Source organism: Odocoileus virginianus, chromosome 22 (assembly GCF_023699985.2).
Source record: "Odocoileus virginianus isolate 20LAN1187 ecotype Illinois chromosome 22, Ovbor_1.2, whole genome shotgun sequence".
NCBI classification, from domain to species: Eukaryota; Metazoa; Chordata; class Mammalia; order Artiodactyla; family Cervidae; genus Odocoileus; species Odocoileus virginianus.
Genome location: NC_069695.1, coordinates 17,395,362 through 17,416,808, shown reverse-complemented (window position 1 = coordinate 17,416,808; position 21,447 = coordinate 17,395,362). Strand labels below are relative to the sequence as shown.

The following is a 21,447-nucleotide window of genomic DNA, read 5'->3' as shown; positions in this document are numbered from 1 at the left end:
TACTACTCAGTCATTAAAAAAGAACAAAATAATGTCATCTGTAGCAAGGTAAATGCAACTAGGGATTATACTAAGTGGATTGGGAGTGGGGAGGGATGGACTGGGAGTTTGTAGTTAGCAGATGCAAACTGTTGTGTACAGAATGAATAAACAACAAGGTTGTACCATATAACACAGGGAACTATTAATATATTCAATCTTCTGAGATAAACCATAATGGAAAAAACATAAAAAGAATGTATATAACTAGTCACCTTGCTGTACTGCAAAAATTAACACCACATTGTAAATCAGCCATCACTAAAAACTGTTTCCCATGGGGGTCTGCGAGCAGGTGTGTCCCCACCGCAATCGTACTAAGGAGCACGTCAACTGATCAGGCACAAGTGGACCCATGAAAAGGGATCATAAATTGTTTCCTTTGAACCCCAGACTGATCACTTAATAGTGGCTACTGGTGTAAATAGCCAAGATGGCCAAATGCTCTGGGGGGGATGGAGATTAAGGGAGCAGAAAGGAGCTTTCTGTTCTAAAGAGGGAAGTTGAGAAGCCGCCCTGGGGCGTGTTTGAGGATGTGAGTTCCTGGCAGCACGTTCTCTGGCCCCAGAATGTTTCAGGATGATGCTTTCAGGCACCTGCTCTGCCTTCATGTCTTGTGCTCGTCTCTTCTTTCCCAGTTGGTGCCGAAATGTAAGAGCAGGTACGGCAGAAACAGCAGATCAGTGTCACCAAATGCTGCTTGCTACCATCCTTCCTCCCAACACCTCCTTGTAGCGCTGACTACATGAAGGTGAAACAGAATGTGGACTAAAGTGGAAACTAAAATCCCAGATTTTTTTTCACATGTCAGCTGATAGCAGAGGGCATTTTCATTATAACTTGAATGGAAAAATGTATATCTGACTGCTAACCCAAAGATTAAAGACCCTGGGCATAATAACGCCAAATCCTTAAATAAATGGACATCTAAGCTCCGTTGAAAATGAAGGGAGAACTCTGGCAGAAGTTCTTAGAGGATTTTAAGCTTGAAGTTGTGAAGTCTCAGCTTACCCACTTTCAATTTTAAGCAAAAATAAATCTTTCAGTTTGCCATTGGGAAGAAAAATGATATCTTTATATCTCATAGGAGAACATTGAAGGATGATGATATAATTAAGAAGTTGAAAGAAATGTTAAGATTTCTATATTAAAGATTCAAGTAGAATGGAGATAAACACCCAGCCATTTTTAATACATTGTACAGATGAATTGGGGGCTTATTCTTCGGTCCCCATCCATATTTGTAACATTTTGTCTAAAGGAAAACAAAAAAACTAAATTAAATATTTAATATATAAAGTAGTTTAATAATCCATTATCTCTTTCCTGTGAACATTCATTTCCTTCCTTGACCCTCGTACATTTTTTAAGAACACCCTCCTTCATTAAAATCCCTGTGTTTGTTTACTGCACCGAATTGTAATTCGTCATGTCACTTTTCTCTTTCTTCCAGAGCTTCTTTGAAGGGCAGTCTGCACCATGGGACTCTGCTAAGAAAGATGAAAACAGAATGAAGAACAGATATGGGAATATTATTGCCTGTAAGTGTTGACAGCATCATTGCGCTGTGATGTAACTTTCTTTTCACGTCTGCTAAGATTGACCACCGGCCTCATGCGGCGAGAATTTGCAGTGCAATTACTGCCTTCATCTTGCTGGAAAAGCTGGTGTGATGCTTTTCCTTAAGGAAAGGAAAAGCTACCTAAATACCCCCACTACGCCCATGTGTCTTGCTGTGGGACTAGTTTTACTTTTAGATATAAGGTTTGGGTAACCTAGGTAATGTGCAAATGCTAAGAAAATGCATTCTGGAAGGAGTAAACATAACAGATCTGATGATTCCCAGCTGCTTCTTGAGAAGGAATAGAAATAACAACTCAAAGCACGCCTCAATGCCAGGAGCTCGGGACTCTCAGCAGACACGAGCTCATTAATCCTGGGACACTTGGGGTAAGGAGGTCAGTAACAGCCCCATTTTGAGGACAGGAAACTGAAATGCAGAAGTTAAATGATCGTCCCCGTATCACAACACTCATTAGCAACAGAGCTGAGATGATAACTCAGAAATTCCCAGTTCCTGTGAAGCGGAATGCCACCAATCCATAATGTCTCAGTCGGTTCTTAAATCGAGCCCAGCCTCATTAATGTTCCGTAACGATGCGGAGAGGCCCGGTAGATTGATGAGCTTCCCTCTTCTAGGGCTGAAGCCATCCATCCCTGCATTGTACTGCTCAAAGCCACACGAGTACCAACAGGGTACTCGCGGAATTAATGCTGTTTCTGAAGATACATTAATTTAAAGAACAAACAGTAGCAGTGTGAAATACAGAGTACCTAGCCCATCCAGCCTTATAAGAGAACAAATTTGAAAGGTTCAGGTAATCCCAGGGAGCCATATATTAGCTTGCTTGATTGTGTAAGTGTGGTTAGATTTCACCTGCCTGAGTTAACCTTTCTTGGTGGGACGGTTGAGATCCTGTAGCAGCATCTGCTACTGCTGTGAATGTGCTAAGTCGTGTCCAAATCTTCAGTCCCATGGATGGTAGCCCACCAGGTTCCTCTATCCATGGAATTCTCCAGGCAAGAATCCTGGAGTGGGTTGTCATTCCCTCCTCCAGGGGATCTTCAAGACCCAGGGTTCGAACTCGAGTGTCTTGCGGCTGCTACCTTGCAGGTGGATTCTTTACCACAGAGCCACCAGAGAAGGCCACCCTACGATGACTGACACATCTATGAATAGCAAAATGATGACTCTAGTCAAGCTAGTGAAGTACAGTATCGTCTCCTTGCATAGTTGTCATGTTTCATGTGTGATGAAAGCACCTGAAATCTACTCTCTTGACAAATTTCTGGATTCAGTACAGTATTAGTAACCCTCATCATCATGCTGTACATTTCCTCTCTAGATTTAGTCATCCTATGTGGCTGTCACTCTGTCCCCTTTGACCAGCAACCCCCATCAGAGCCATTACCCCCCTCCCAAGCTCCTGGTAATGACCCTTCTACTCTCTGTATAGATTCAACACTTTTTAGATTCCACATACAGATGAGATCATGCTGGGGTTTTCTTTCTGCATCTGGTTTATTTCACTCAGCACAATAATGTCCTACAAGTTCGTCCTTCTTCTTGTTCTTGTTCAGTCACTAAGTCATCTCCAACCCTTGTGTGACCCCTTGGACTGTAGCGCACCAGGCTCCTCTGTCCATGGGGATTTCCTGGGCAAGAATACTGGAGTGGGTTGCCGTTTCCTTGTAGTGACAAATGGTTACCTTTTCCTCTATTATTTTGTTGCTTTCTAAAAGAATCCCTCTAGAACTGTCTGGTTGTTTACATAATTGTCTGTAAGCATCTACACTGGCCCATCCCGAGACATTAACTACTTAGACCACCTATAAATGATTATTAGGGCTCCCAAAATAGGGTTTGCTGATTTTTAGATGCTACTGTTCATCCACCCCAGCTACATAGCAGGAGTTGGATACTGTGTATGGGTTGCAGAAATACCACCACTCCTGGCTTAAATACCAGGACCGCCCTGGTGCCCCCCCACTTTGTCCAGTCTGGTGCTACAACTCGAGTCTGAGTGCTGTCTCACTGGGGTGCTTGCGCTCCTGCTCAGTTGATCCAGCTCTTGGCAACCCCATGGACTGTAGCCCGCCAGGCTCCTTGGTCCGTGGAATTCTCCAGGCAAGAATACTGCAGTGGGTTACCATTTATCCCTCCAGGGATCTTCCCATCCCAAGGGTTGAACCTGTGTCTCCTGCACTGGCAGGCAGATTCTTTTTTTTTTTTTTTCCATTTATTTTTATTAGTTGGAGGCTAATTACTTTACATCATTACGGTAGTTTTTGTCATACATTGAAATGAATTAGCCATGGATTTACATGTATTCCCCATCCCGGTCCCCCCTCCCACCTCCCTCTCCACCCGATCCCTCTGGGTCTTCCCAGTGCACCAGGCCCAAGCACTTGTCTCATGCATCCAACCTGGGCTGGTGATCTGTTTCACCCTAGATAATATACATGTTTTGATGCTGTTCTCTTGAAACATCCCACCCTCGCCTTCTCCCAGAGTCCACAAGTCTGTTCTATACATCTGAGTCTCTTTTTCTGTTTTGCATATAGGGTTATCGTTACCATCTTTCTAAATTCCATATATATGTGTTAGTATACTGTAATGGTCTTTATCTTTCTGGCTTACTTTGCTCTGTATAATGGGCTCCAGTTTCATCCATCTCATTAGAACTAATTCAAATGAATTCTTTTTAACGGCTGAGTAATATTCCATGGTGTATATGTACCACAGCTTCCTCATCCATTCGTCTGCTGATGGGCATCTAGGTTGCTGCCATGTCCTGGTTATTGTAAACAGTGCTGCGATGAACATTGGGGTGCACGTGTCTCTTTCAGATCTGGTTTCCTCATTGTGTATGCCCAGAAGAGGGATTGCTGGGTCATATGGCAGTTCTATTTCCAGATTTTTAAGAAATCTCCACACTGTTTTCCATAGTGGCTGTACTAATTTGCTTTCCTACCAACAGTGTAAGAGGCAGATTCTTTACCACTGAGCCACCTGGGAAGCCCCTCACTGGGGGTGTGGGCAATTCAGCATGAGCTCCCCGGTAGGTCCGATGAAGCCACTGCCATGCTGTGCACCCTTCTGACAGTCGCCATTTGGAACTGCTTCATTTGAGACTCTGTATGTCTTTAGTCTTTCCTGGTGGCTTAGACAGCAAAGAATCTGCCTGCAATGCGGGAGACCCAGGTTCGATCCCTGAGTTCAGAAGATCCCCTGGAGAAGGGAATAGCAACCCACTCCAGTATTCTTGCCTGGAGAATCCCATGGACAGAGGAGCCTGCTGGGCTATATAGTCCATGGGGTCACAAAGAGTCGGACACGACTGAGCAACTAACACACATGTTTTTAATTACAGCAAAAATGAATCTTTGATATTGTTAGTGTTGTAGAAGGACTTGAAGAATAAAAATACTTCCCTAAATCACCCTAATGTATATACTCATACTGGTTATTTCTTTAAAGACATAGAGAAGAGTATTACATCTCCCTTTCACCCTAAGAAATCCTGTGATTATAGAAAACACAGTTTCCCTGGCTGGGAAGCTGCTCCAGGGAGCCCAGGCTTTGGGAATAGCACACTAACTAGGATGAGGAATTGGGGGATTCAGGGAACGGGTCCTGGAGATTCTTGTTATTGCTTTTCAGAGAACATAAAAGTGCTTTAATGATCACATTTATTGTTTTACAACAGTCTTTGCATATAAAATGGTTTTAATGGTGCTTAAAAACTGTTTATTGGCTGTTGTTCTTAAGTAAGTTGAACTTTTCCCTTATTTACACAACACATTTGCTGAGCTAGCCCTTCCAAGTATAAATGAATACTCCCTTCAGCATTGACACACACACAGACACACGCATACAGACACACAAGCAGAGCCCTCCTAATACTCTCAGCAGTTCTATTTTTCATGCCACTCTTTTTTTTATTTTTATTTAATTTTTTAAAATCTTTTTTACTTTTTAAATTGGGTTTCCCTGATAGCTCAGTTGGTAAAGAATATGCCTGCAGTGCAGGAGACCCTGGTTCAATTCCTGGATTGGGAAGATCTTCTAGAGAAAGGATAAGTTACCCACTCCAGTATTCTTGGGTTTCCCTTGTGGCTCAGCTGGTAAAGAATCCACCACCTGCAATGTGGGAGACCTGGGTTTCATCTCTAGGTTTGGAAGATCCCTTGGAGAAGGGAAAGGCTACCCACTCCAGTATTCTAGCCTGGAGAATTCACAAAGAGTCGAATTTAAAATTTTTTAATTTTTATGGTAACACATCTCAGCAGTTCTTAATTGTAACTAACAATTACAATTGAGAAAATAAGATGCTAGTCAGAAGGAAAAAATGAAACTCTGCCATTTGCAGCCACTTGAAGGGACCTAGAGGGTATTTGGCTAAGTGAAATAAGTCAGAAAGGAAAGTGCAGTATATTTTCACTTATGTGTAGAATCTAAAAAATAAAACAAATGAATATAACAAAATAGCAGCAGACTCACAGATACACAGAACAACTAGTGGTTACCTGGGGTGGTGGGGGAAGGAGGAGGGGGGTGCAGGACATGGTAGAGAATGGGGAGGTATAAACTACTAAGGGTAAAATAAACTACAAGGATGTCACATACAGCACAAGGAATGCAGCCAATGCTTGATAATAAGCTTAAATGGAGTATAAGCTATAAAAATATGAATTCATTATCTCTATTTTATATACCTGAAAGTAATATACTATTGTAAATCAGCTATACTTCTACTGAATAGATGATAGGACAGTGGATGGATGTATAGATAAATGGAAGGATGAGGATATGATATGATATGACGTGATATGATGGAAGAAGTGGATGGCTTCAAGGAAGGCATGGAGTCAGAAGCAGCTCCTGTATTCCTGACTTGGGTGGATGGAGAATGGGTGAGCGAACAGATGGACAGGTGGGAGTATGGGACATTTACAAGATGTGTAACCCTGGAAGGGAAACTGACTTGGAGCTCAGAGGTAGCATGGAAAGCTTGTGAGTTTAATCCAAACACGTATAGCCATGGCTTTGACATATTCAGATGGGATTCAAGTAGGCAGCAGCTATGTGGACAGGCCAGGAACCCAAAAGAGATGTAAATTAGTGAATCTTCAGGCAAAGGACTGGTAGTTGTCAGCTTGTCTGTGGAGGAAGCATGGAGGGCGTTGAGGGCCTTGGACCCAGCCTGGAGGGGCTTTAATAATGAGCACTACTGAGACAAAAGCACCAACACGTGCAAAGGAGCATGTGTCATGGAGGGGCGGGGCATGCGTGGTGTCCGGCTGGGGGTCTAGGACAAGGAAGACGGAGATGTCACAAGGTGGGGAGTAGCCCAAAGCTACTTTGAAGTTGCCCACAGCTGCTTGGGATGGGGGGGGGGTGCAGCCCTGACGTGGGGGACCCTCGACTCACACATGAAGAAGGGCCCTCTGAGGTCTGGTTTTCATCTGGACTCAGGGTCCCCGTGCTTCGTGAAGCGACTAAGAGGACAGTGAGAACTGGGACCCAGTCTGCCCCGCCCAGGTCTTTACCAAGCAATCTCGTCTCCATCTCTGTGGCCCGTGCAGAGGGCGTCACGTCCCCAGGACTTTGTCTTAAGTCAGCATGCTTCTTCCTGCTAATGGAGCAACTCCTAACAGTCCCCGTATCACTTCTGAGGGACAGACTACTGTCGCGATCCAGGTTAGGTGTAAAAGCAAGCAAAGGGAGGAGAGAGAGAGTTGGAGAGGGGTTTAGGGGGTAAGACTCACTGGGAAAGCATCCAGCATCAAAAATCCAGCAGATGAGTGTAAGACAGAAACTCACCCACCGAACACATGTAGAAAAGAAAAGGGTAAATTCTAGGGAAACTAATCAAAATAAAATTAGAGGCAGGGGATCTGCCAGGAGCCTGAAAAGAGGAGGCATCCCTGACAGAGGGTCTCAGTTAAAAGAGTCAGGCAGAAGGCAAGACTAAGAAGACAAAACCCGCAGCGGGAGTGAAGCTCAGTGCGGAGCCTCCAGCGCTCAGCTCAGAGCTCCGTCTTGCTCAGATCCTGCATGGCTGAACCTGGGCCCCCCACCCCCTAATGGCAGTGGCACAGACCCCAGGCTGGAGCAGGGGGCAGGGGGAGGCAGGAGGCACAGCACCTCCTCTCGGTTACCTCGGCCCCTCTGCCTCTCGTACCTTGAAACCAGTTTGCAGCACCTGCCCTTGGCAGGATGTAACCACGGGCACAGCAAGACTGTTATCTGCAGCAATCAATAATAATTAAAATTAATTTCGAGTCTCCTGTCAGAGGGCAAATGTTACTTAGATCATTGTGGTTCCAGTTTGCCTTAAACATATCATCAATATTTAGCAGAAGGGGAGAACTGGTTAGAGATGAAAGATCGTCAGTGACAGACGCCATCTCTGCCGCCGCAGTAACATCTAATCACTTACAGGTTCCAGCTGCAAGGCTGTGACCCAGATCCATCGTGTTCAATATGAAAACGTTAAAATATTTGAAGCTACATAGAGGTGTTTTAAACATAATATTACTTGATAAAAAGGGCATAAATAACATGATTTGGGGATTAAGGGACTTGCTTTAAATCTCTAATTACCCCGCCTCTGATGTGCAAAGGCAGTCATACACACACACACACACACACATATACATGCATACACAGACATATATACACAAAACACATATATGGTGTGTATATGTGTATGTGTACATGTGTACACACAGATACACTCATAAGACTGACTTATTTACACGTAAGTACATACATACGTGGGCTTCCCAGGTGGCTCAGTGGTAAAGAATCCTCCTACCAATGCAGGAGACGCAGGTTCGATCCCTGGGTTGGGGAGATCTCCTGAATGAAGAAATGGCAACCCATTCCCGTACTCTTGCCTGGAGAATCAGATGGACAGAGGAGGCTGGCAAGCTGTAGTCCATGGAGCTGCAAAGTGATGGATGTGATTGAGCACATACACACACACACACCCCCATACATACATATATAAACACACGTAAATACATATGTATATACACACTACAAATACACACACATAAATACATACATACACATTCATAATGTACACACATATACATGTGTATATACACATGCCATAAGTATGTACACATATATAAATACACACATGCAGACATACATGCAGGAAAGTACACACAGACTATAATTTTTCAGCAGTAAGCAATGGTTTGTTATGCCAGGCCTTAAATGTGCCTGTCTCTTAACCAAAAATATATTTTTGCCCTATTTCATGTACTGAAGGCTTTTTTGGAAGAACTTAGAGGAATGGCACAGACCTTTGATGCAGATCAAGTTTCTCAAAACGGCAGCTTATTACCCTTCTGGATGGGGTAACATTGAGTTGTGGCTATTGTATAAACATTAGTTGGAGTTTGATCATATTCCTTTTAGTCATGGCTAAATAGGTTTCTTTTTCCAATTAAAAAAACAATTCGTACACATTCAAGAAAATGTGTGCAGTAAAGAGGGGGAAATTGTCCAGCACCTCACCCAGCAAATTCAAATTCTGCTAACATTTTATTTCTCTTTCCTTCAAATCTCTTTTTTCTATAGCTTGAAGTTACTGGCTTTATTTTGAGCAATAAAAATAGATTTCTATTGTTTTCTTTCTGATTCCTAAGACAGTGCAAACTATGTAGACAATTGAAGTGGTGCGTAAAATCATAAATGGAAGAAGAAACGTCCCTCCCAATTTTGCCACCCAGGAGATGTCCCATCCCTCTTGCTCACGATGCTCCTACACACACATCCATTCGATTATTTCATAGAAACAGACTCTTAGGAGACATGCTGCTTGCAACTCACTCTCCTTCACTTATATTATGTCACAGAGATTGTTCCAAGTAAAGAAATTTAGAGTAAGCTTTTATAGTGGTCGTTTCAGATTACATTGTTGCATAAGATCACTGAGGATCAATTCTCTGCTGATAGTGAATGATTTAGACTCGGTGGGGCTAGAATAAATTGTGTCTTAGAAAAGGAGTTTTGGGCTATCATATGACCCTGCAATCCTGCTCCTAGGCATATATCCAGAGAAAAACATGATCTGAAAGAATACATGCACCCCAGTGTTCATTGCAGCACTGTTTACAATAGCCAAGACATAAAAGCAGCCTAAATGTCCACCGACAGAGGAACGGATAAAGAAGATGTGGTACATGTATACAGTGAATATTAGCCGTAAAAATGAATGAAATAAAGCCATTTACAGCAACATGGATGGACCTAGAGAGTGTCATACTGAGTGAAATAAATCAGACAGAGAGAAATATCATATGACATCCCTTATATGTGGAATCTAAAAAGAAGTGATACAAATGAACTTGCAAACAGAAACAAACACACAGACTTAGAGAATGAGCTTATGGTTGCCAGGAGAAAGGATGCGGTGGGGCCGGCAGGGAGTGTGGTTAGTTAGGGAGTTTGAGATGGACATGTATACACTGCTATATTTAACATGGATAAGCAGCAAGGTCCTATTGTATACAGCACAGGGAACTCTGCTCAGTGTTATGTGACAGCCTGGATGGGAGGGGAGTTTGGGGGAGAATGGATACATGTATAGGTATGGCTGAGTCTCTTCCCTGTTCACCTTAGACTATCACAACATTGTTTGTTAATTGACTATACCCCGATACAAATTAAAAAGTATAAATAGAAAAGAAAGGAAAAGGAGCTCTTGGCATGGATTCACTGGAGAGGGAGGAATCTGAAGGCAAATATGAAATGGTTCAGGTGAAAATATCAGGTCTTGAAGTCACAGCGGTAATGATATGAGTGACAGAGCTGTGTACCAATGCATGGCTTATAGTAACTCAGTCTGAACAAAAGCACCACAAGGTAAGCACTATGTTATTTCCATTTTACAGTGCAAGAAACTGAGGCTGCTGCTGCTGCTAAGTCGCTTCAGTCGTGTCCGACTATCCATAGAAGAGAGTAGCTTCCTTTTCTTATTGAAAGATAGTTGATTTTCAGTGTTTCAAGGGCACAGCAAACTGATTCAGTTATACATACATATATACTATTTTTCAGATGCTTTTCATTATAGGTTATTACAAGATGCTGAATGTAGTTCCCTGTGGTATACAGTACGTCCTTGTTTAATTTTTATATAGTATGGTGTATCTGTTAACCCCAAATCCCTAATTCATACCTCCCCGCTGTCCCTGGGCTTCCCAGGTGACAGTAGTAGTAAAGAGCCACCTGCCTGTGCAGGAGGCTTAAGAGATGAGAGTTCGATCCCCGGGTCGAGGAGATCCCCTGGAGGAGGGCATGGCAGCCCACTCCAGTAGTCTCGCTCGGAGAATTCCATGGATAGAGGAGCCTGCTGGGCTACAGTCCATGGGGTCGCAAAGAGTTGGACACAACTGAAGCAACATGGCCCAGCACTTCTACTTACCTATCTGTAGCTCTATACCTATATAGATCGGTCTCTATATATCTATCTAGATGACTAGATCAGATAGTCTTTACATCTGCTATGTAAATTCTCCCTGAATCAGTTAGAACGTCTTCCTGCTTCTGTCATTACGTAAATAAAAATCTGTGATATGTGTTCATCTTAAAAAAAAAAAAAAAAGCTGGAGAAATAGCAATGAAGTTTCAAAAAACACAAAACTTTGTGGGGGTTAACTGGATAGTAGGAGATGGTGAGGAAATTATTTCAAAGGCTCTGTTTATGGGAGATGAGAGTGCAGTCTTTGCAGAGATCGAAGTCCCTAATGAGAACATTCCAGAACCCCTTGAGAGGCCCAACGGCGATAAATCGTGGGGAATGGGCAGTACTCACCCTGAGGCTCCCAGGGAAATAAAGCCTGGAAGAGGAGGGATTCTGATAGCAAGCACAGCCGATTCTGAGACAGCCCTGGGTCAGAAGCTTGAGAGGCTCGGATGCAGTGCCTGCCTTTTTAAAGCACAGCCCGGGGAAAGTCAGGGAGTGAAGCTGACCATCAGAGGAGCTGACTGAAGGCCAGGGGCTGCAGCAGAGCAGGGTTTGGTCCTATTGTAGCATCTTTCTTTTCGGAAGCTCAAATGACTTTACCTGGGGAACTGCTCAACACTCCCCTCTGACATCGTGTGTGGTCGCTGGCTCTTCCGACATAGACTAAAGCCGTGACCTTCCACATGTACCCCGTTCCCCAGGAACTCCCCTCCCCATGACCAGGCCAATTCTGGACCGGAGCCTCTGGTTTTAAGCAAAATGGATTCTAGGATACTAGTTCTTAAAGCATGTCTGCCACAAGGAGAATTTTTGCTCACCCGTGGATCCGTTCCTGGGTCACTCTTGTCAGTTTGGGCAGCACCTGTAAAGGTGGTGGGAAGAGATGCCCGAGCGTCTGACACCCAGCACGTGGCGACAGCAACAGCGGGCATTCTCCATCACTCACTTGACACCAGGCTCTCCGATCCTCTCTTCCTGTGGTTCAGTTTCATGTTCACAGTAATCCCATGGGGAGGCACTGTGACACCCCATTTGCAGGTCAGGGAAGGAAAGCCCAGCGAGATGAAGCAACTGACCTGGAGCCACAAGTGAGGGTTCCCCTGGCACCCCGGCCCTGGAGCCCACACACATGCCCACTGCCCATGTTCTCTCGAAGCAGAGCGGGGGGACGTGGCTCCCTCCAAGCTTCACTCATGTCTAACCCACCTTATCCCCCCTCTCCAGATAAAGGTGCTGTTACTTCCTCCAAGCTTCGCCCATGTCTGATCCATCTTATCCCCTCTCTCCAGATAAAGGTGCTGTTACTGGTTTCATTATTTAGTCACTAAGTTGTGCCTGACTCTTTATGACCCCATGGACTGGAGCCCGCCAGTCTCCTCTGTCCGTGGAATTCTCCGGACAAGAATATTGGAGTGGGTTGCCATTTCCTCCTCCAGGGGATCTTCCTGACCCAGGGATCGAACTAGCATCTCTGTGTTGGCAGGTGGATTCTTTACCACTGAGCCGCCAGGAACGCCCCAAGGTATTGAGCCCAGGCTGATTATAAGGCTCAGACAGAAAATGATGTGACCATCTGTCAGGAACTGGAGTGAGAATCCCACCCGTGAAGGAAAGTTAGAAACTTGATGCAGAGTTCCTCCTGTGGAATCAAGCACAACGGTCCTCCGCAGAGGGTTGAACTTGAGGGACCGGCTGACATGTTGGCTTTCACCCATTAACAGGTCACAACAATAAACAGGTTCCAGTCAGCAATTCATCTGGGTCAAATGGCCTGTCACCTGCAGGCATCCTGGCTCTAGCCTTAATCTGGGGGTGTCATTTCTCACCCACTAACCCAGATGAAATGTCAACAGTGTAGAGGCAGGACCTCCATTGCCCAGGGTCACGGCAAGTGGGGTCTCAAAGCAGTTCCCCCAGCCCACCTCTTGGACCCTGCAGTCCTTCCCTCTCAGAGAGGCTGGCTTTATCTTCCAGATACAGGGTTGGTATGAGCTTTCACTGGAAGGAAGATTCCTCTACCCCAAAGAACATTCATTTAGAAAAGCAATTTTTAAAGGACTTTTTTTTTTTTTAAGTTCACTTTTGACTCATTTAAAAGACATTTGGGGGACTTCCCTGGTGGTCCAGTGGCTAAGACTCCACAGTCCCAAGGCTGGGGCCCTGGGTTCAATCCCTGGTTAGGGAACTAGATCCCACATGCCACAACTAAGACCCAGTGCAGCCAAATAAATAAATTAAAAATATTAAAAAATGAAAGATATTTGGGAGTAGGAGAAATTCAACATTCCAGACACTAACATAGGGATTGGGGGTGGGGCAGTGAGCAAAACACGAAAATCCATGCTCTTTTAGGGCTTCTAGCACTTTCCTTTTTAAAAGATAGATTTTCAAGGAAATAACTGAGGTGTCTGAGTAGCATTTATAGAGAAAATTTTCCATGCAGAAAAAGTGCTTAATGTGGCTAATTGATACCACCATCACGACCCCTAGATGGGACTTGCTGTACTTGAGAATTTATGCTTTTGTTTAATCATTAAAACAACCTAGTTGGAGGCAGGTGCTGTCGTCCCTCGTCCAGATGAGTGGCCGAGGCTTGGTGGTGTAACTTAGTGGCCTTGGTCACGTGGCTGATGGGAGCCAGCCTGGCTCCACCAGCCATGCCCTTGATGCAGGGGGAGAGAACCCTGGTCCGATGACTGAGGTTAGAACTGTGTCCACAACTCCCAGAAAGCTGGGTGGTGGTTTGTAATCGTTGTTCATCAAGGTGGATGTCAGAGACAACCTTCAGAATCTCAGGGCTCACGTGTAATTTAGTGGAGTTGCTAAACTTTCGGTCTAAGAACTCGTCCTGCCGTGATCCACAGGACTCAGTAACTAAGTTTCAGACCTCTGCCAGCACTTCACGTCTGTAAACGATCGAAGAATGTGTTAATGAGATTTCCTGTGAAATGCAAAGGAATATAAGCCCTCCCCCATCTTAGCAGAAGTGTAGGTGTGTAGCATTTAATTATTTGTTTATTTCTAAAGTGGCAGGATGTGGGTGCCCTCTCTGTAACATGCTCGAGTTCTGCAGCTCTGCACAGACCCACAGACAGCGTTTGTTAATTGCTGTTTTCTTGTCCTTTTCCTTCTGCAGATGATCATTCCCGGGTGAGGCTGCAGACCGTAGAAGGAGACAACAACTCAGACTACATCAACGGAAATTATATTGATGTACGTATTCTGTGGCTCAGATGGTAAAGGATCCACCTGCAATGCAGGAAACCTGGGTTTGATCCCAGATTGGGAAGATCCCCTGGAGATGGGAATGGCAACCCACTCTAGTATTCTTGCCTGGAGAATCCCATGTACAGAGAAGCCTGGTGGGCCACAGTCCATGGGGTCAAAAAGAGTCGGACACAACTGAGTGACTAACACGTATTCTGACCTGTCAGTAAACCCAGCTGTTCTGGCACATAGCATCCTGTGTATCTGCTCCAAGACAGGTGGACACAGTTTTGACCAAACGCAGCAGCCCTGTCCCAATCATGCAGAGCTTGACTGTGAGGACATGTCCGCCTTGGGCTGATGAGCCTCCCCCACCAACCCCCATGACAGTCTCTGCCTTCTTGGCCGCCCCATGCTTATGTGGACTAAGAAAATGGCATTTCCATTTTTGTCAACAACTTGGGTTATTTGACACTTAAAGAAATCTGTTTGCATATTAATAGGACAAAACTCTCTAATTCCTCATTCGATGATTTGCCATCTCCTGTCATCACAGCACTTTTAAGTTGCCTTCAAAGTCGTCTGCAGCTGTTAACCAGGACTTCTGACACACGCAAGACGTGTCATTAAATATGTAGGCTGCTTAATTATTGAAGCCTGCTTCTTTGTTCATTCTGCATCATGTTAACTGAATGTCTTACATTAGAATAAATTCTTTGGGAGACAGCATGTTTTCACTTGAAAGAATGAATGAAATCGAAAGTAGACTGAAAATCAAGGGAACACTGCTGTTACCTCCAAGGCCCGAGTTTAGACTGAAGAGATATCAGCTCCTGAGGCATTGTCCTCTGCGCTTGGACTTCATGCTGGTTCTTAATCCACAGGCGTTTCTTTGCACAGGCTTTATTCAGATACGTGGGTTCCTTTCTTGTCTTTGTTGAGTATTACTAAGAATATTAGCATCACAATCTCTAAGAGTTATCTAAAAATAACTCTTTGGAAAAGACCCTGATGCTGGGAAGAATTGAAGGCAGGAGAAGGGAATGACAGAGGATAAGCTGATTGGATGGCATCACCGACTCGATGGACTTGAGCTAGTGGGAAATAGTGGATGACAGGGGAGACTGGTGTGCTGCAGTCAGTCCATGGGGTTGCAAAGAGTCCAACACAACTTAGCGACTGAACAACAACGACAATATACTACAGGATACTTGGGTAGTGCTCACTGGGAGGGTTTGGCATTGGGGGTTATAGAGTTGAAGGTGGGGGCTGATGGAGGGTTATTTGAAGAATAATTCATATCTGTCTTCATACACCCCTAGACCCTCCTTTTGCTAATGACCAGAAACATACCCAACCCAAGGTAGAACACTTTATTAACTCAGAGTTTCCTCCTAAGGCACACTGACTTATTCCTTTGTTCAGGAAATGTTTAGGGAGAACTTGACAGGAATGCCCAGAGGTGTCTGAGACCTGTTACCTTCTCCCCGAGGCCTCACAACTTAGAAGCTGAAGTAAGAACCGTCTTTGCTGTGGTGCTCCTTCCCTGGGGAGAGTCCAGGGGAGCCCTGTTCATACTGCAGTCCAGCCCTCCAGCTCTTGGGGTCCTTGAGCAGAGGGACAGTGTCTGGTCCTGCTGTATTCCGCCCCATCACAGGCTAGGATGCGGTAAGCCCTCAGCATCTTCTGAGTCACCATCTGAGCAATAGCTGTGATCAGATTAGGCTTGTCCTGGGGGCCTTTTGAACTAAGCTTTAAAGAACAGCTGTGTAAGGCTTCAGGTGATCCAGTAGTGAGCCACAGCTACTGAAGCCTGCAAGCCCTAGATCATGTGCTCCGCAACAAGAGAAGCCACCACAATGAGAAGCCCGCACATCACAACTAGAGAGGGCCCGTGTGCAGCAACGAAGACCCAGAGCAGCCAAAAAAAAAAAAAAAGAACGGCTGAGTAGGGTCACAGAGAGGGGAGGACATAAAAGTCATGAACATACTAGATTCATTAGTTTTCGTTTTTAACAGAGAAAGAGTCAGTGTTCAGGGCCACTTTTCACTTAATCGGTGAGATTTTATTGAGCATCTATTACATGTCAGTAACTGTTTGAGTTGCTGGTGTTGTAATTGTGAACAATTCAGGCCAAAACAGAATACTAAGCACTGATATAAGGGACCTAATGGTCTAATGGAGAGAAAGAGACCATAAATGAAACGAGTCATGGTATATTGAAGTCTGGTATGTTGGACAGTAGGAGGAATAAAGTGGCTGGAGTTGGCTCCACTGAGAAGATGGGGGTCTGGGCCAGGTGGGTATCTCAGGGGGGAGCCTCCAGGCTTAGAAGCAGCCCCAGGAAAGGCCTGGCTGAGGAGCATGCCTGGCAGATGTGGAGGGGTCTGAAGGGGGTGGCGTCCAGGTGAGGGAGGTCATGGGCAGGTGCGTATGTGGCGGTGGTGAGTCGGGCTCTTCCTGTGAACCAGGAGGTCAGAGGGTCAGCGCAGAGGAGTGACTGGATCTGGAAGTGAGAGGAGGGTGAACTGTGGGGTGGCGGGAGTCAAAGTTAAAATGGCTGATGGTGACCTGGCCCATCAAATGACCCTCACCTCTGCCAGCACCTTGCAGACCCACACAGACAGTGGTAAGTCCAGCCAGGTCCTGTCTCGTGGAGCTTATCGGCTGACAGGAAATGAAAGTGAAAGTGAAGTCGCTCAGTCGTGTCCGACTCTTGGCGACCCCAAGGACAGTAGCCTGCACCAGGCTCCTCCGTCCATGGGATTTGCTAGGCAAGAGTACTGGAGTGGGTTGCCATTTCCTTCAATAACCCTGCTTAGTATCTTGTGACTCTGTGTCAGACACCTGCTGCTGGTCAGGGTAGAGAAGAATGTGTCTCCTTGGATTGTCTTTTAAGAGCAAAAAGATCTAAGTGGTCTGAGCAATTGGTATTTCCTCTCAAGGAAATAAATAAAGATATTTATTCTCTTTTCCAGCTGACTTTGGGCAATGTTTTGTGCCTTCTCAGGGGAGAGAAAGAGGAAGTGTTAAGGTCCGTGGCAATATTACACGTTCATGCACGTGCTTAGTCGCTCAGTCATGTCCGACTCTTTGTGACCCCATGAACGGTAGCCTGCCAGGCTCCTCTGTCCATGGGATTTCCCAGGCAAGAGTACTGAAGTGGGTAGCCATTTCCTACTCCAGGATGGTATGTGTTACCTGTGTGTCATTTTCTCTAAGTTGACTTAACTTGCCCAGATATCGGTCCTGCAGTGTCCTTGTTCCCTTCTTGCTTTGGTCCCAGTTTTCATCTTTCCCCCTTCTTGTAGGGTCATGATTAAAGGAAGGGGTCTTGCAGAATTTCTGCTTCTTTAAATTCCTGGTCCTGCTACAGCATCATGTCTTGGTATCTGTAATGTTTAAAAATGATGTTTGGTATACCCACTCCAATATTCTTTCCTGGAGAATCCCATGAACAGAGGAGCCTGGCCAGCTGTAGTCCATGGGGTTGCAAAGAGTCGGACACAACTGAACGACTTAGCACAGCACACAGCACATTACTATTGATGTAACTGTCTATACCAATGTAACAGAATATGAGTTAAAGCTTTGTCACATTGCCAATAACATCCCAAACACAAATGAAATTCTATTGCACATTCCTAGCCGGTTTGCACTCTAATCAGAGTCGTGCTCATGTTATTTCAGAAAATCCATACGTTGTTAGTGTTTATTCCTCATCCGTCATCTCTTAGCCTGTGTGTGATTAAGTTACTCACCCACTCCTCGCCGTGCAGGCATCAGAACTGTTACACATTGATGCACCTTGGCTTATTAAGAGACGCTCAGTGGTCCCGAGTCTGGTAATGTAACTTCCCAGTGATGCAGCTGTTGGTATTTGAAAGTGCATTCATTTTGGCAAACTTAGTATGTGACTTCTGTGCTGCTTATTGATTTTCAAGTTTGTCTAATATTCTTTCTCATTTATTTTTTAGGGTTATCATCGACCCAATCATTATATTGCTACACAAGGTAAGTTGATTCCAGCTTTGATGTCTTTTTTGGTTGTTTGCCCATCCTCTGTCATTTCATACCCAGCTAACCCTCCCCAGGAACTCTGTCACATGCTGCTGTAGCTCCGGGGGCTAATTTCATTTCCAGCCATCAACACATGCACTCCTGGTTTCCCATCAGAGGTCCTGGTGATGTAATCATTCAGTTAGAACTTAATATTGAGATCAGTAGAGGAAATGTGTTCATCAATTAATTATTGAATTAACTCTGCCTGCCTTAGCAATTAATCTGACATTTGCAAGAATAGATGTATAGATATTCGTTGAAGAAATAGGTACTGTATATTCTGTGTATAAAGACCTGAACTGGTCACTGCTGGGGATGCAAGCCAAATCCAGTAGGTCCCCTTATTACAATGGTGTGAGTTAGTAGGGAAGACATGTTCACATGCTGTATACTTAAAACCTTGTGTGAAACCAACACGATGTTGTAAAGCAGTTATCTTCCAATTAAAAAGTTTTTAAAAGCCTAAAAGAAAAAAAATGCCAGTATCATGGGTCCTTTGTAAAAATTAAATAAGATAAATGACACCTATTTCAATACTGTTATTATTATTATAATATTTATGTGGTTTACATAAAATATATGATTGGTATATGATTATAAATATAATTAATATAATATATATTATAAAACACATATTTATATTAATATATCAATATAGCATCAATATATTAAATCTGTAAAGTTAATATCCATTAAATTTATATTTATATATAAATATAATATAGTAAATAATAATATAAGTATTATAATAAACATTAATATTATTATTTTTAAAACACCTTTTGTGAGAGGTACAGATAAAGTGTTAAGGAAATTCAGAAATTCAGACAAGAAAGAGGTCGCTTTCAGGTGGGATGGTTCAGAGGCAGCCTTGTGGCAGAGGTGCGCCTGGGCAGGGAAGGTCTGATTGGCAGAGGTATCACGAGCAACAATCTGCAAGCAGCAAGTCCATGCTCCTGGGTAGAAGGCAGTTGGTGGCTCACCGTGGCTAAAGGAAATGGAAGGCCAGAGGAATGTGTCAAGGAAGTTCAAGTACAGTTGATGTAGAGTGCTGTGGTAATTTCTTCTGTACATCACATTTACGTGGCGTGGTTTCGGTACTGTCTTCCCCACCAGTGATGGGGCAGGTCATCTGTGGAGAGTGAGGATCATGGGAGACTGAGGTTTTCAGGAAGACGTGTCATCATGGTCAGGTTGCTGAGTCAGTACAAGGTGAACAGCGGAAGTGCTGGGAAACAGAGACACCCTCTCAGGGGATGAGTGAAGAGTGAGTTCTCTGTGTTGTATTACTTTATCATTGTTTCAGTGATACATCATATCCCAGAAACAGACGTGGGGAAACCAAACAGATGCAGTCTGCTGCTAGTTAGGGGTTGCCAGGGGGATGCCTGAGAAAAAGTCAAGGATACCAAGAAATCATGGCTGTAAAGTCTCAAATTGGAGGCAGGGAGGCCAGAGTGTCCATTGGGCCCTGAGGAACAGGAAGGCACTGACGGATTGAGGCCACGGTCGGTGGTGAGTCAGGAGGTAGAGCAGGTGGTCGTAGCCAGAGACCAGAGTCCAGCACCTAGAGCAGTGGTGTCCGGCAGAGCTTTCTGCTCTGGTGGAAATATTCTCTGTGTCATCTGATATGGTTACCACTAGTCATCCATGGTCACTGATACTCAGAGTGTATCTACTGCAAAGAGTGGATTTCAAGTTTAAACAGCTGCATTTGGCTTTTCCCCATTGGAGGTGTCAGGCAACAGAGCTCTGGGGCAGACAATCTCTGGGTGTGGCCAGAATTATCCTCCTGATCCCCACGGCCACAGCAAAATCCTGGGGGGCACGACTCTCAGAGTCCAGTGTTGTGTCATCACGTCCAGATGCTGCACTTGGATCCAGGGTGCGTCCTTCCCTGGAATAAGAGCAGCAGTGCCTTCCTCCAAGGTCACTTTGTTGTCAGAAGGAGCACCACATGGACAGTGCCCACTGTGAGCCTGGCAGAAGCCCGGCCCTTGGTAGGAAATGCTAAGAGCTCAAGAAAGCACACACTTGGTTTGTCTCACATCTGGGACAGAGCGAGGACATCTGAACCCAAGTCCAGCCCTGGGAGTTTCCAAGCAGAGCAGACTGATACTGGGGCTTCACACCTGTCCTCTAGGCTATCAGAATGTTCCCGAGTCAGGTCATAATAACTCTGGTTTATACATGGGATGATTATCGGACATTTGCAGTTTTTACAAATTTACATGAACATTTTGTTGCAAAATATACAAAACACTCCTTAGTTCTTGTCGAGCAGCCCCACGTTCTTGTAGAAAGTATAACCAGAAAATTAAATCTGATTTAAATGTCCACAGTTGAGGGCTATAGATTCGTGTGACCAAATAGCCAATGGAAGTACAGATTGAAGACCCCAAAGTCCTACTTGGGGGCCCTCCCTCATACATCCTCTCTGTCCCTCTGTCCCCAAGGGAGGTCACCCCTGGAAGAAAAAGATGCCATAACAGCAGTCACTTTCTGGCCCCGTTAGAAGTAGTTTGAGTGATGCTTATTTGCTCTGCGGCCATCGTTGGCAGCCGTCACCCTATCAAGTATTAATGAACAGATATATTTGCAGACAGATGAGAAATGGCAGATGTCCTCAGTTTGAAGGAGACCACGACGGTGCCCTTTAGCAAAGAAGCCCCCCCCCCCCACAGAGCGTGGCCCTTTTCTTGGGGACTGGTGGGCCACAGGCTGGACTTTAAAACCTGGCAGTCCTTGCATCACTGTTGCTGGTGCAGGAAGAGGAGGAAATGAGCCGATTTTTAATCTAACATTCAGTCCAGACAGTACCCGTCCTGTTGCGAGTAATACCTTCAGACCAAGATGTTCGGATTAAAAAGTCAGAAGGTTTTTTCTCCAGTGCACCACAGGCACAGTCTAACTGGTGGCCTCGGGTAGACAGTGATAAAGATTTCTGCTCATCTGCAGTAATCGACCGGGACAAGATGGAACATGTTTGTGGGTGGCCAACAGAATCACGAACAGCCTGATTCTAAATCCAACAAATGGAGTGATGAAGACTAACAGGCAGATGCCATGTTTAAATCCCTCCTTGCTCTT

At 44.7% G+C, this 21,447-nt stretch overlaps 1 protein-coding gene across 9 annotated transcripts in view; it reads left to right on the top strand.

The window, feature by feature from the left end:
• The window catches only part of PTPRM (protein tyrosine phosphatase receptor type M), a 635,772-nt gene that overhangs the window by 550,805 nt on the left and 63,520 nt on the right, over positions 1–21,447 (top strand). For all 9 annotated transcript variants that reach the window (XM_020878055.2, XM_020878053.2, XM_020878052.2 and 6 more), the window contains 3 exons: positions 1,493–1,580; positions 14,224–14,300; positions 18,273–18,309. In XM_020878055.2, the coding sequence (XP_020733714.2) occupies positions 1,493–1,580; positions 14,224–14,300; positions 18,273–18,309 (202 nt within the window). The remainder of the gene's footprint in view (positions 1–1,492; positions 1,581–14,223; positions 14,301–18,272; positions 18,310–21,447) is intronic.